At 42.8% G+C, this 15,522-nt stretch overlaps 1 protein-coding gene across 8 annotated transcripts in view; it reads right to left on the bottom strand.

Moving 5' to 3' along the window:
- Positions 1–532: 532 nt before the first annotated feature.
- LOC147427760 (uncharacterized) overlaps positions 533–15,522 on the bottom strand; it is a 109,961-nt gene continuing 94,971 nt past the window's right edge. For 6 of the 8 annotated variants that reach the window (XM_086497460.1, XM_086497459.1, XM_086497456.1 and 3 more), the window contains one exon: positions 534–1,146. Coding sequence is in view for 1 of the 8 variants with exons in the window: in XM_086497461.1 (XP_086353587.1) it covers positions 1,115–1,146 (32 nt within the window). In the remaining 7 variants the exon portion in view is untranslated. Of the gene's footprint in view, positions 1,147–2,460; positions 2,760–15,522 lie in introns of those variants that run through there. The other 2 variants (XM_086497461.1, XM_086497455.1) reach the window with 2 other exon arrangements.

Consider the following 15,522-nt stretch of genomic DNA (forward strand, 5'->3'; position numbering starts at 1 on the left):
ACATGGCGTTCTCTTATCATGCTATATACCATTTGAAAGATTTTGATGGAGTTGATCCTAAAAAGCTAGCCTCTAAAAAATCTTAATATATTTTACAAAAAACACCATACGCCCAATTTTTTCAAGACGTGACTAAATAGCTTAGGTAGTGTACCACCTTATTATGCTTTCATGCCAAGGGTTTACATATAGCTAGTGTCCTCCGCCCCCCTTCCCCCTTTTTCGCCCATGTGCACAACCATTACCACTAACTATGGAGCCATTTGTGTTGCCAATGACGAAAACACTTAAGAATTGACCTCAGTAATAAAAAATTAGTAAGTGATCCTCATTTCGACTCAAAACTCAAAGGCGTTGACTGAACTTAAATAGATATTGGTCATAGGATGTACACTATATGTAAAGTACTATATCATGTGCACTCATGGGTACTATGAGAACCCTTTCTTTGTTTCCAAAGTTATAACACACCTTTTTCCTATTCAATTTGCAACTTTTGATTTGAAGCTCCTCAAATGATACCAAAATGTAAATTAAAATGTGATAATTTTTGGAACTAATTATCTCTCTATTGAATCCATGAGATAGGCACAACCATTTTAGGATGGAGACGCTCTTGTTTCAGAAGTTGATCTACAGACAAGCCTTACTATAGTGGGATGTAGGCTTCAAACATTTGATGCAGTTGTTACATTATCAGCACAGTAAAAACATAAAAAGGAATGTCGTTATATTTGAGCTCTGTCTTTGTAGAAAACTACAGTATGTCAAAGTAACGTTCATTTTTTATCAGGCTCATCCATTCTTGCGCCAACAGGCACATCATCAGGGATCTAAATCTCCTTGCACTGTAAGTGGACATCTTCATAAGCAGACAAGAGGCAGCTGGGTTAAATAAGACATCTTAGAAGCTGGAGTAGGAAGCAATAGTGACTCCCTCAGAAACGGGGCGAGTGACAATGAAAGACACTAAATTGTGAGAACATGGTTGTGGGAGTGACTTGATTGTAAGGGCTATCTTCTACTAGGCAAAGTAGTTGACTTCTGTATCCCAAATGGTGTTAAGAGTAAAGCAGCAATGTAAGCATGGGGCTTGCAAAACCCATGTGTCGAATCAGTGATTCATGGCAAGGATATGATGCGCAGCTGAAACGAACATACATGGAGAATGAGATAAGTCATTAAATCACAAGCCTTCAACAAAATGGAATTATAACTGCATGCTTGCTTTGCTACCAATAAATAACGACTATTCGCTTTTACCCTTAATACCTTATGCTTCAAATTGGGATTGAAGCTCTTTACAGACTTTCTATTTGTGGCATTACAAAGAGACTATCACTAACGGTGGCCATCAATGAATCAATTCAGAAATAGCAATTCGAGTTCCAAACTCTGGAAAGCCAATACATTGGTGTGTACTTCTATTGTGTATCTTGACATTTACAGATTGGAATGAGATGTCAATCAGAGATAGACTACCGATAGATAGTGACAATTCCGTCCATGGCTATTGAGAAAAACTACAGCACTAACGGTCCGTGCTTGCTACTGCTAACACCCCCCCCCCCCCCCCCCCCCCCCTGTGCCTGCGCCATCGCTGCCCCTCCCCCCCCGGCCTTTCTCTTTCCCGAAGTTTCCCTGCAATTGACTCTGGCAGCATTGTTCTTGGACAGTGCTCGGCGCGTGTTAATCTTTGAATGTCTTGGTGAATCATGTCCTCTATTGTCTACTCTTAGATCTTCCATGTGAAGTTCTCTTTCTACATGCATATCCAAAGGGAAAGGCTCAACCACGTTATTCATTGGTACATAAGCATCCCTTTGATGTATATCTCCTGCTCTTTGCCTATTTTGCATCTCATGTCGTCTTACCTCCTTCCTCTATTGTTCTTTAACAATCTGTATAGCCTCATTGTAGGTCCCTAGGTCCTTGACCTCCACCTTGTGTCTAATGCTTTGATACAAGAGAACCATAAACCTTTCTTCAAGAAATTAGGGACCCTTTATGATCACTTGCCAAAAAGCTTCAAACTTGTTTACATGTACGTCATGTTGGCCTTGCTACAGCTTGCTTAACCCTCCCCTAATTCTCTGGATCAGGGGTTGGCCTCTACAACACCCTAAACCACCACAAAAAAAAAGAGGATAAGAAGAATCGCTTGCTCAAGAAGATATGGGCTGATCTCCAATCACAAATTTTCTCAACCTTGTATCCACACAACCTCGACTAGTCCTGACTAGCTTTCCTCCACACTGCTGCTACTCCCACTATACTAAATTGCACTCGGGGAAGCGAAGAGATCAATAATTTTTCTTTTAAAACTTGTGAAAAAATGCAAATCTCTTCACTATTGTTAATAAAGACCGAGGGCTTCACACTTTCTGAATGTCCTTCCATGTACTCGCAGAGACTCCATAAGTGCACTCACATACAGATAGAATTCGGCCAAAACCGATTCAAAACAATCTCTATTCCAAATCACTGTAAGTTTAAGGAAACATTGTCGAAAAAAGTAATGGAAATCATGGGAAAAGCTTCTCCTATTTATATGCATACCCTAGGGTTTTAACTACAAAACCCTAGAAGCAAACAAAGGTAGAGAAGAGAGCTCTAGTATATGTAGCAAGTTGAAGTGCTAAACCTCCATGTTCATGGCCTTCTCAATGAAACACACTCTCTAATCACATCTCAAGGCCCTCGCATAAACACATCGACACATCTACTCCAGAAACCCTTCCCTTCATAGTAAGTTGCACCTGCGCATAGATATTTCTTCTTTTCAAAAAACCCAAGCTCACTCATGACCAAAAGCTGATAAAAGTTAAACTTTCTTCATATTTTTATAGTACTTAGTCATCTGTAAAGTCCCCCGAGGTGGAAAGATACGTAAGATACGGTACGGTTTCAATATGTGAGGTACATACCTTTGTATCGACAAAATTTTAAGGTACGTAACAATAAGTACAAATTTTTTTGAGAGTTTAAATTAGATTAATTCAAGATTATTACAAACATATCAGTCATGTATCCATTACACATTACCGGCAACAAACCCACTTCATATATTAGCACTAGAAAGTGGACACTAGCACAAGGCAAGAAGCATGTCGCATTACATTGATACCAGTCTACAATGTGCATATCACTTCAGAATTTAATCGAACACTAAATAGTAATGAATTCCAATGGCATAGATTGCAAGACCTAAGAAACGTGATACTGAAGATTGCAAATAGGAAAAAACAAAAATCAATAGATAAACCACAGATGAAACACAATATTTGGTACTTGATGTGTAAGCCCTCAAAATTAACACCCTATCCACTCTTTGCAAAAACTTTATTCTCTTTATAAATAACCAAGAAGCTAGCAATCCCTGAAGTAACCAATTGCCCCGTAGAACTCACAAAAACCCTTGCCTCTCCTATTTTTACACATGTTGGACAAAACCCCAAAAAATTTTCTTCTTAAAAAAGAACGTACGGTATATTTTCGCACGTACTAAACCGTACTGTACAAATGTCCATACTGTATGGACCATTACATACGTACTAATGCAACCTAGAAGTCTTCACACTTGTATGTGCAAAAACAACACAAACATGCTATCCACACAACTCACGCATGTGTCTCGTGCCCTAGATCCGCCATGCATTACCAGATAGGAACCCAATGATCAATCCCTACTTAGAATTTGAGTCCAATCCATAGATAGTTACTCCAATGTGATCCCCAGATCATCATTGGTTTTCCTACGGGATGAGAAGGTGTACATAATTATTCAATGCACTCTCCGAGATTGGTTATTAGAATCACTTTTGAATAGAAATTTAGCAATTTATGCTATCAACATCTTGATTCAAGCAAAGGTTTTTCAATTATTCTAGCATATTGAAACTTATCATCTATACGAAAATCAAAATCCAACACCTATCTTCTCAAGTCACCTTAATAACTTGTGTGTGCTTATAAAACTGAAGTTCTTACTCTATGAGGATGAACCAAAGTTTGAGATGTCATCGAGTGAATAACATTCGTCGCTAGGCGTTTCCAAGGAAACACCCTTGGCTTTCGCTATCTCCTCATTACTGGGTGAGAAATTACTATATGTGACTGCTCGCTGCTACCCCCGCTCATCCCCTCTGTTGGAATTAGGGTTGCAGAGAAACGCACACAGCTTGGAGAAGACGAAGGAAGCTCAAGGCACACAATAGAGAGTGTGTTACTTAGTATGCAATGGCAAGATAGATAGACCTAGAGTGATGGGCGTATATACAATGCTCGGGGGAAAAAAACCTCCTAAAGAGGGAAAAAATGTCCCGGCGGTCCTAGTGTGTTCACACACATCACTACCACATGTATATGGTAACAAATCCCCCCTGGAGTCCAAGTCTAGCAAGTGCGGATACAGACAAAAGATTCTTCTTGATCCCTGGTACATAAAGGGCATCAATAAGTGTGAAGGAACTACCATTTGCAGCAGTAAGCACAATCTTTCCAACTCCCTGAACTGGATAAGAGGCATTGTTGGCACAAGTGACTGAATTCCCATGAGGGACAGACTCGAGAGAGGTAAACAATTCACGATGTGAGGTAATGTGCCTTGTAGCACCACTGTCGAAATACCACACATGTGAATCTGGAGCAACTGACAAACATGCATCATGGACAGCAAGATTGTAAGTGCACTCTACGCTAAAGCCCATTCCGCATCAACATCAGCAACACGGTCTCCTTTCACAGGAGACTCAACAATGGATGCATTTGTAGTGGAACCACCCTCTTTCTTCTTAGCCTCTTTGGCCTTCAACTTAGGACACGACTTGATCAAGTGATCATTAGCTTTACAATAATGGCAACGCATCTTCTTTTTGCCCTTATCACCAGAATTTCCAAACGAATTGCTATCAGAGCAGAAGCATTAGGAACTGAAGTTTTGCTACTCGCAGCAGAACCATAAGAAGTGGCCGCATTGCTGTTACCACCCTTTCTTTAAGAAGCAATAAAAGCCTATTCAACTACACGCTGCCTAGTTCTGTTTTTTTTGGAAAGTGACCCTTGCAACAACAATGTGCATAATGCATCAAACTTGACAACTTCAAGATTTCCTTGGGTCATCAGTCTCCAAGTACTTGCAAAAGTCTGGTAGGAATCTGGTAACGCATCAAGCCAGTCTGCACAAGGGAACTGTCTGAAATGACTTCACCTGCAAAACTAAGTTGCTCATTGATATCCTTGATACCAGCAAGGAAAGTGTCCATATCATCTTCCTCATGCATAATCTTCGACTCCAACTCTTTATGCAGCAAATCAATTTTAGCCTCATTGCGGCTTGCATAAAGACCTGCTAGAATATCCCAAGCCTGTTTTGCAGATTTTACTGAACAAATGTGAGGAACAATGGTGCACTTCACAGACAACACAATCAATGCATGAGCCTACGCATCCTTTACATCCCAACGAGCTTGTTCTGCCATAGGCAAAACAACTCTAATAGCAGCAATCCTTGTAGCAAGACCCGCAACATCCTCAACATCAGTGGGACCTTGGAGAGTGATTTTGGAGAGACCCCTTCTCTTCAGTCAATCACCCTAAGATCCCCTTCTTTTAGTACACTGTTTGACTGGGACGCTACATACTGGCATCGTGGAGAGAGACTCGTCCTGCTACAACACTTCATTGGCAGGAGAAGGGTCTCACATTTAAGTTCTTGTCATATTTTGGGGAGCAGTTGTAGGACTTCAGACAGTCGAGACGAGTCACTTTGTTCCAATGGCTAGTTGCACACATAGCTACAGCAGTGGGGAGCTCGCTAGTACATAGTGGCTTTTCGGTAGCCTGTACAGCTTGGGATCATCCTTTGGACAGTCAACATCATTGTTTGTGGGACTGCCCCATGACACAGCACGTTTGGCTTCGGGTTCTTCGCTTGATGCCAGCTCTCTCCACAACACGACAATACACTTGGGGTGCTACAGCCTAGTCCACCCTCACAGGCCCTATGCTCCATTTTGAGCTAGCCGCCACCAACAGGATGATAGTGATCCAGGTAGATCGTCCTACACTTCCGCCTGCCAGAGCTTACCCCCCAGAAGTGGTGCAGTGAGAGAAAGGTGTGTTGAGAGCTCGTACGTGGCTTGACACTTTGGTTCATTTGGCAAGCCGGTTGCTTCCACATCTTAGAGGCTCGCCCTATTCCACCAGTGTTCATGATTTTTGGTTGGAGCTGATTCACACTCTCAGGGGTCAATTCCAGAGAATCCAGGGCAGCTACGACCGCATGCGGGAGCGGAGACAGGCTTTCCTACGACTCTTAACGCCCAGGGCCTTTCTTCACCATGGTCCAGGATGCGTCGAGATAGCATTACCGGCCACCTGTGTGGCTTTTTCCTCCTCCCATTTTGTGATTTAGCCTCATTGTACATATTTTGGATTCACTCACTGGGAGAGTCTCCCCATGCTTTTGATGTAGCCCTCTTTAGTAGAGGTGGTTTGTAGCCCTATGGCCAGGTTTTATTAACTAATAGAAGGATCTTTTACTCCGAAAAAAACACATGAAAACTTATCTTTGTGAGATCTATAGTGCTAGAGAATTAGTCTTAGTAGTTCTCAACATGTTTTCATGTTGCTAAGGTGAATAAAATGGTTACTGTGAAAGTTATGACCTCAATACAAGAATTTTTTTATTATGATTCTCATCCAATTTTTACACTTTCATGATTTGTTAGTGATTTTAATAAAAACCAATGACAATTTTGATTATGCTCATGGGTTTCATGATATGAAACTACTCTTCCTTGAGTTTTGGGACACCCAATACTCCATATAGCAAACTAAATAAGCATGGTTGAGTTTTTTGATTCAACAAGAATTAGAGTCCTACATTAACAACTTTAATCTTCAAAGTACTAATAATTTCACCAGCCAGCTATGCAAACTTTGTAGCTTATATCCATATCGAATCATAATCTCTGAATTTGCCTATATATTGAGCATTCTCTAGGGGATTGAAAAGATCAAAGCGTGGAGCACAGCTTTTTCATGTTTGCTATTTTAGTATTTTTCATGTTTGGTATTTTAGTATTTTCGTATCATACACAAAATTGTCAATGGTGAGTTCTTTTTATGCTTTTGAAGTGGTCCATGGCTACTTATGCATGTAAAGGCCCATGGGACCTAAGAAAACATACACTTAGCAACACAACGAGCATGGCTATATAATCTTTAATGAGATGTTAGTAGAATGGAACAAACACAACGTTTTTAAACCTTGTTTTTTGTTCTAAAACAAAATTGGTGAGGGTAAACGAACGACATGGTCTAATCACTAACTCATTGAAGTTTATGGGAAAATGATGATATGGTTTAGAAAAGTCCTCAGCCTTCTTAGTATGCAATTGACTGCGAAAAATTGTTGTTTTGAGTGAAATGCTATGGTACATCAACTTTGGAGCCTTACCATGACCAAATAGTCAGGAATTTGCAAAGTTTCTCATTTTTTCCATAAAGTAGTGGTATCTTAACTTAAGACACAAAAAAGGATTTTTCAAAAAGAATGGATCTCATATGAGTTTGGATGTTTTTTTCAAAACCTTGAAAGAATACTTTTTTATGTCCTATTAGGTTACCAACCTAGTGTTAAGTGTGATTGGCTGAGATGCCTCCTGACTTTGATATTCCATGCTAGTTTGTTGATACTCTCTTCGCTAACGATCAAAGTGTGTGAAGTGATAAACAACCAAGTATTCCGTGCTCGCATAAAGCACATACAGAGACCATTGAGGTGTATTATCATTATGTTAGAGCGACTCTCTCTAGGAGGATTAAGCTCGGCTTATGTGCCTATGCAAGACAACCCTGATGATCTTTAACAAAGGCTCTACCTCCTGCGAATTCGAAGCATTCCACAAAGATTTGGACTTATTCCCTTGCATGAATTGATCGCATCGAATCTAAGATTTTCCAATACACAAATATCAACTCATCTTTATCGCATTGCTTTCAAGAGAGATTTGTTAGTATATTATTGTAGTAAGAGCATAGTAGTAAGTACACAAGAAGTATTATCACTGAGTGTGCTTATACAAAATAAGGCTTGCACTAGAATGATGTGTATATATACAAGCTAAGAGGGGAAATACTTGTCAAGGTCTCCTGCGAGGATAGGCATTTGCCAAATGGCCCATCTGTCTGCAAATGAAACACTGATTCGGGAGGCCTGAATACTCCAGGCTCTGATGAAGCCAACCCCTACTTTGAGAAGCTACACATTGACATATAATATGCTAATTTATTTTACATGTAGAACATGAAAATGGGGTTTGTAAAGTGTTACCAAAGGACTGCAAGACACCACTTTTGGGTACCACCAAATACATGCTTTGGCCCTTCTAGAAGACCCTACTTTATTCACTCAACCCTTAATTGAGGCGATTTCATCCAACTTGGAGCACCTCCATAGACAAGCGGACACTCTTATTTGAGAAAACAAAACCCTAATTAGGACCCTTACATGCTCAAAAACAAGGTCAAAGCAGGGCAACTCTACACTATTGCACCGTAGAAGAACCCTGTGTATCCTTTGTCAAAGAGAGTGAAAGTGTTGCTATCTAGCCATAAGCAACTAGCCATCTCGCTTATAATCACATCACAAAAGTGATGTGGCATTTTGAGCCATTTTTTAACCAAGCTGGATTTTGACTATTTCATGGCCTTTCTTGACCATTTTTCACCCAAAAATGTTTCTTGCAGACTGCAAGAAACCAAACGAGCAAGGAAAATCCCTATATGTGCAAAACCCCTTGATCTCAATTTCATGCATAACATCATTTTTCCACTATAAACCCATCATTGATAGTCGCGCATATCAGTTGCTCTTCATGGACAATGATCACTCAAGCAAGACCAATGTGCCACCATGAAACGCTTGATAGATATACGTTATTAAACTAGAGTAGACATGTACTAAAGTAAGAAAAGACGCAACGACATCACATCCAATTTCAAGACTCATTGGTCAAGTATATGCGCTACATCAACCACTTTGGCACATACCATATTGTATACCAATACTATACCACCCGTTCCCAGATAAGGTATATGCACAACAGCAACCGTAAATTACATTGTTACATTTTAGCATATGTTCCCATACATCACAAAGCAGTAAAAGTATTGTGAACATTTTCAATTCACATTGTGGATGTGCCAATGCACCACATCCAACCCTGCTTAACTTGACATCACCTCATGTGTCGTTATATTTTTTTTCAATCATCAATACTTAATGTTAGACACTATGTCTTCACTTTCATTGCCACTTGCAAACCGTTAGATCCATCCCCTCCTTTACTTACTTATGCATCAAATAGATCAGCATCTCCACTTCTTTTGAACAACTTAAGCCGTCTTCTTGCAATCAAAATCTTCATTTTTGTCCCATCCAACTCACGCAGATTTCCATGCATATGCTAGACAACAGAAGGACCAAACCATCTCTTTACAAGCTTCTTTATTGTAGAGTGCTAGTTATCAATATTACTATCATACACCAACACCTAGTCTGCTTTCTAAAAAGCTTTCTTTGGGTATGAGCCTATACCTCTTATCAGACATGTCTTTAATGATTAACCTTGCTTCTCTAATCATTCTCCATTCTATTTAGAATCGACACAAATAATCGCCTTACAAGTTTTACTTCATAGAGTCATTCAAGGAGACAAATGCCGAAGTGCCACCAAAGTAAACGTTTGATGCTCTATTGAGCATTGAAAGAAATTCTTCCCTAACAAACTTCTTGTATTGATTGTGTATATTTTGCATGTAACCATTGTTAGATTGCCACAAATTTTTTATTGCACTATAGGAATATGGATGGTAAGACAGCACTACACTTAATTTGAGGACCTCCTGCCATCCAAAGAGTCAATATTCCCCTCACCAATGACTTAAGTAGCGATGGCCTATTTGCTTGTCCATACTTGGTTGGCCACCAGACCTCCGCCCATGCACCCACCCCCCTATACCTCGGACCTTCTTGCCGCCAATGCTCGAGCACCACCTCTTGACTTCCAATTGAGCTTCCAAGACACTCGGGAGACCTGTAGCCTATACATGACATTACATCCCCTAGGTAAAAGTCCTTGTCCTTGAACACATGTTTCGGAAACGAAACACTTAATGTCCCACATGACTCAAGAGTGCATTGCTTCTAATGTTACACTAGGTCAAGTAGTTGTACGACGAAACATAAGCTCTATATAATGCCCGGCTGTGGAGAGAGACCCTCTCACTCCTAGCTTAAGTAGTGGTAATCTGCCTACCGACCATAATTGCGCTGGTGAGAACTCATCACCTTAGCCCCACATCCCACCACAATACATGTTTCCTTCTTCATTAACTTGCTTTGTTGCCCATCCAATCTCTGTAGACCTTGTGTCCCCAAACACAATCATAGGTCTTTCACATGCATAGTCTACCTTCCTCAAGGCTAGTGATTACCTAAGTAGCTTTTTCAACTTCCTCCTGGCTTTTGTTTGCTCTCGCTCCCGTTGAACCTTTGATTATTTCTCAACAATCAATAAAGAGGCTCTTCTGCATGTGCATAATCATTATCCACATAAGATAGAAGATGCCATGCACTCAAAAATTTGCAAACTCGTTGTACTTGTTTTTTTATTGCATCCACCTTTGTTGGACAAGGTCTTCTACCATAAGGACCACCTGTATACACTTCTTTTACTTTAAATACACACTTTTTTCCCGATAGCGTAAGATTGACTTCTTCCAAAGTTAAAAAATCTTCTCACAATCTTCAAAATGTGTTGTAGCAAATTCCTTGCATAGTCACATGGGACGCCTCAGGGAACGGGGGACACGGGACGGGTCTCAAATGGATTTTTAGTGTAAAAAGAGGGTAGGACGCCAAGTGGGGACGGAAAAGTGGGGATGGGAAGCCCAAAAATGGGCATCCCGTGTGACTATGCCCCCTTGAATCTCCAACTTCATCTTTGTCTTTTTCTTCACCTCCTTTCATAGGCACATCATCAAGAAATGCCATTCTAACTTGAGGCATGAAGTCACATAGAATCTTATTTCATCCTGTTCCTCATATGCACGACTAAATTAGTCACTCTTGTGAGGTAAGGAATGCTTTGGTGGAGGATAGAATGCTTCGTTCCTCTGTAAGGTCAATGGTACCAAAGCAGTTGTGGTCTTGTGGGAAACACACAACCGTGCAAGATTGCACAAGTTTGCATGTGCAGGTCTTGAGTAGTTCAGGTCTTGAGTTCTTCTTCTTCTCCCTTTTCTTTTGCTTCTTCTTCCCCTTCTTCTTCTTCTCCTTCTTCTTCCCCTTCTTCTTCCCCCTTCTTCTCCTTCTGCTTCCCCTTCTCCTTCTCCTTCTCCGTCTCCTTCTCCTTCTCCTTCTTCTTCTCCTTCTCCTCCTCCTCTTCTTCTTCTCCTTCTCCTTCTCCTTCTCCTCTTCTTCTTCTTCTTCTTCTTCTCCTCCTCCTTCTCTTTGTTCTTCTCCTCCTTCTCTTTCTTCTCCTTTTTCTTCTTCTTCTCCTTTTCTTCTTCTTCCTCTTCTTCTTCTTCCTCTTCCTCTTCCTCTTCTTCTTCTCTCTCTCTCTCTCTCTCTCTCTCTCTCTCTCTCTCTCTCTCTCTCTCTCTCTCTCTCTCTCTCTCTCTCTCTCTCTCTCTCTCTCTCTCTCTCTCTAGGAAAACTTCTCCAAGCCTGGAGTATTCCATGATCTCCTCCCTGAGACATGCATATGGTGAAAGTGTATCATCCTCCTCCTCTCCGCCCTGTGTATGAGCCTCATCTATTTCTCCTCCGCCTGTCTGTGCAAATCTAGAACCACTGGGTGCGAAGTAGCAAATGGCAATGTAGAGAATGTGTTCATCAGAGAGCTCAATCCGCACCCACATGTAGCGTGCTCCTGGGTCACGGGCTACTATCCGTATCCTGCTATGGAGTGAGCGGCGGTAGAGGATTGCTACTCCGCCAGATCCTCTAGTGGTGTTGCGCTGTGTGCACTTCCTGTGTGTAGACTCCCATTGATAATCATGTACTCAGAGTAGACCTCTCTCTGAGCTCTCATGTGTCTCTGTGAGTAGAATGATGTCTCTGTCATGCACCACCTCCTCCAATCTCCCTGGGTGTGTCCACAGAGAGCCGTTGCAGTTCCAAACTGCCATGTGTATCTCCTCATGTAGTGTCCCATAGGCCGCGAGTCCCTATGCTAGGGCCTTGCCATCGATGATGACCCGGCGGTCATGATAGGAGGCTCGTTTTCCTTCATTGCGCGCTTGTTGGATCTGGGGCATGCATGCTCTTCTATGCTCCACTTGCATTTTTGTGAGGTCGTCATCTAGGTAGATGGGGGGGGGGGGGGGGGGGGGGGGGGGGGGGGGGAGGGTGGTGGGGGGTATAAGAGGCCTCTTCTTGGTGAGGTCTTTGCCGGCTCGCCAAGCTTTGGTGAAGGGGGTTGGGTCTTCTACTTTGTAACCAAGTGTGTTGCATACGGTTTTACCATCTTTCTCGGGGGTGGATTCCTTCCCTTCTTCAATGCCGGTGACTCGTATATTGAGGCGACGGGCATTCTGCATCTTCTCCTCTTCAAGGGTGGTGTGTACAAGGAGAGCTTCTTTGTTGTGGGCGTCCTCTTTCACTTCTTTCTTGAGGTTCTTCTTGACCACTTCTACCCATCCCTCCTTTGTGGCTTCGAGCTTGTCTTCCAAGCTCTCGGTAAGGGCTTTAGTGAGTTCTTCTTTGATGGCCTCCTTTGTGTCCTTGTTGATTTCCCCTTCCTCGAGGGTAAGGGATGCGATTGAGGCCATGAGGATGGCCATCTGCTCATGCATCTCTTCCTTCTCTTTCTTCCATCCCTCAAGCTCCTTCTTTTTGTCTTCCTTCTCCCTTGCCCATTCTTCTTTCTCTTTGTTCAAGACTTCTACTTCTTTCTCAAGTTTGGAGAGGCAGTTGATGATAGTGGGGTGAAAGCATGTTAACCTGTCGCGCTTTTTGTGCTAGTTAGCAGTTTCAAGTTAGCACATCTTCAAAAAGTTGAGCGTCCGGTAAATTTTTTACAAATAATATCAAAATTTTTCGGAGGTTGTACATTTGGATTCCTTGTTTCAAGTGCTTTCCATTGATATATCATATGTCATAGATCTTGGAGATGTAGCTCAAGTTATTGTCCTAGTTAGCATATGTCAAAATTGTGCTAGTTAGCATTGTCCGGGACATGAAAAAGCATGACAGGTTAACATGCTTTCACCCAGTGGTGATGGCAGAGTCGGTCAATTTCTTGTTTTCTTTGATCGTGGCGTGTAGCTTGTCCTCCATCTTGGCCATTTCATCCTTTGTGGCCCCTTTGGCCATAGCCGTTCAGGGCGGTTCAAGGGGAGTGACTCAATGGGTGAGGTCCCTTTGTATTGAAGGTTGAAATAGATGAGCCGTGGAGCAAGCGTGTATGCTGGGTGGGGGGTATCTATTAATTGCTGGCGAATTTGTTTGTGGACAGACCTGACGGGTTCAGGTGGGCAGACGGGTTGGGTGTCCTGCTCTTGATGGGCAGAAAACCTGACGAGCAGGGGCAGTGGGAATAGACTCCAGCGCGCGCACGCAGGCCCAAAACGGATGCTAAAAAGGCTACGCGCAAGTATTTAGGCGCGCAAAACAAGCTGCGCGTAGGTAGCTGGGCGCGCGCAGGCAGTGCCTAGGTGACGTTCTTGGGCGCATTTTTGACACTCCGTTTTCTGTAAATTTGTACATACGAACATGACGCTTGATGTCAAAAGTGTGTGTGGTCTTTATTTTTGTGCGTTTTTTAAGCTTGATTTAGCAAGCATATGTACATGCACTGCAAGTCGCTAGTCTAGTGACAGCTGTCGGGCTACTGTAAGTGCCCGTGAGTGAGCTTTTTGAAGTGAGACTTGTATATAACTTAAACTCATGTACAAACTTAAAAAAGTTCAACCAAACATCAGAAATTTGCAGGTTTTAGCTCGTTGTGTCTCCTTGGTGCTTTTGGATGCAGTTTTTTGCCCCGACTAGCCTTCGCTACATGTAGTCGTGCTGGGACAGCTCTCTGTTCGCATCAATTTTGCATGTAGCGGCGTGTAGATTCAAATTTGGTCATATTCAGCATTCTCGCCAGTCATTTTTCAAGCTTTCTCTCAAGCTTTAAAGTGCCCCAATTGGAGTTGTGCTCTTCAGGTTATGACTAGTTCTCTGCAAGGTTATGGCTATGGCAGCCTAGTGGCAAATTGTGTACAGGCAGAGGGAGGGCATGTATGTATGAATTGTGGAATTGATGTTGAAGTTGTGAGTTTGTGGTGTTCAATGGTGAAAGGGAAGGCCCTTGTCCTCATATGCATTGGTCGGCGTGTGCTGTAAATCCATGCTTTGGCAGGGTTTTGCTCCTATGTGACATAGTCTTTGGGTGGGCGACGGCCAGTAAATTCCCAAGGGGACTACTCTTGTTGGACTTGTGGTATTTAAAAGGGATTTTGCAAAGCTTTTGGTGTCCTTGTAGTTCTCTTTCAACACTCTTGGGTGACATCGCTATAGAGGTGTTTCGGTTTGCTTGTTTCCCAACAACGTGTAGTCAGCAAGTCATGGCGTGCAATCAGCAGGGCATGGCGAGGACGCAGCAGGGTATGGCGTATGTAGGGAGAGCTCATGGCTGAATATATGGGGAAAAGAGGACCTAATGTGGTCAAAAGCTGCGCACTCAAGTAGTGTGTGGTACTCACTCTCTCACACTTGACGAGGGCATAAGGTGCAAAGTCGATGAGACTCCGACAGTGTGACATCTACGACTTTGACGACCCAAAGCTACTCTCCACCATGGAGAACACAGAGGCAGAGAGGTTTTCCAGAGACACCACCACACCGACACCGTACGGGCGACATCTACTTTGCTTGGGATCACAGCACCGTCTCGTTATCTACAACGGGATGGCGCAATGGCCATCATCTGGAGGCCTGACTTGCATACCACCATCAGTACCCAGCGGCAGCAGTACAGTGGACTACATCATCGGCTTCAGAGAAGCAGCTCACCTGCTCACATCCTTCACCATCCCACCACTACCTATTGGGGCTGACCATGCATATCTTGCCCTCTCTTTCAGTGGCTCACCCATCTCACACACACCACCTACACTCACACCACACACCACCATACATTTCACACGAGCTAGCCAGAGTTTACTCATCACATGTCTACGAGGGGATCTACACTCTCGACCCAGATACACCACTCTCTACACTCACTAGCCAGCTTTCCACAGTTCTACACACCTCAGCCCTCAGCTGCTTTCCACATACTACCCACATTGGTAGACCTCCACCCTCTGGGACGATGCCCCAAAACCGGTGGTACGACGAGGACTGTAGGGATCTATACAGGCAACTACGGGCTCGACGAGCCTGGAGATCACTGAGAAAGAGGTCCGGCGACAGATGAAGGCCATCACACGCCGTAAGCAACGAGCCTTCGAAGAGGCACA

This window comes from Adiantum capillus-veneris, chromosome 23 (assembly GCF_014529385.1).
Source record: "Adiantum capillus-veneris isolate H3 chromosome 23, ASM1452938v2, whole genome shotgun sequence".
NCBI classification, from domain to species: Eukaryota; Viridiplantae; Streptophyta; class Polypodiopsida; order Polypodiales; family Pteridaceae; genus Adiantum; species Adiantum capillus-veneris.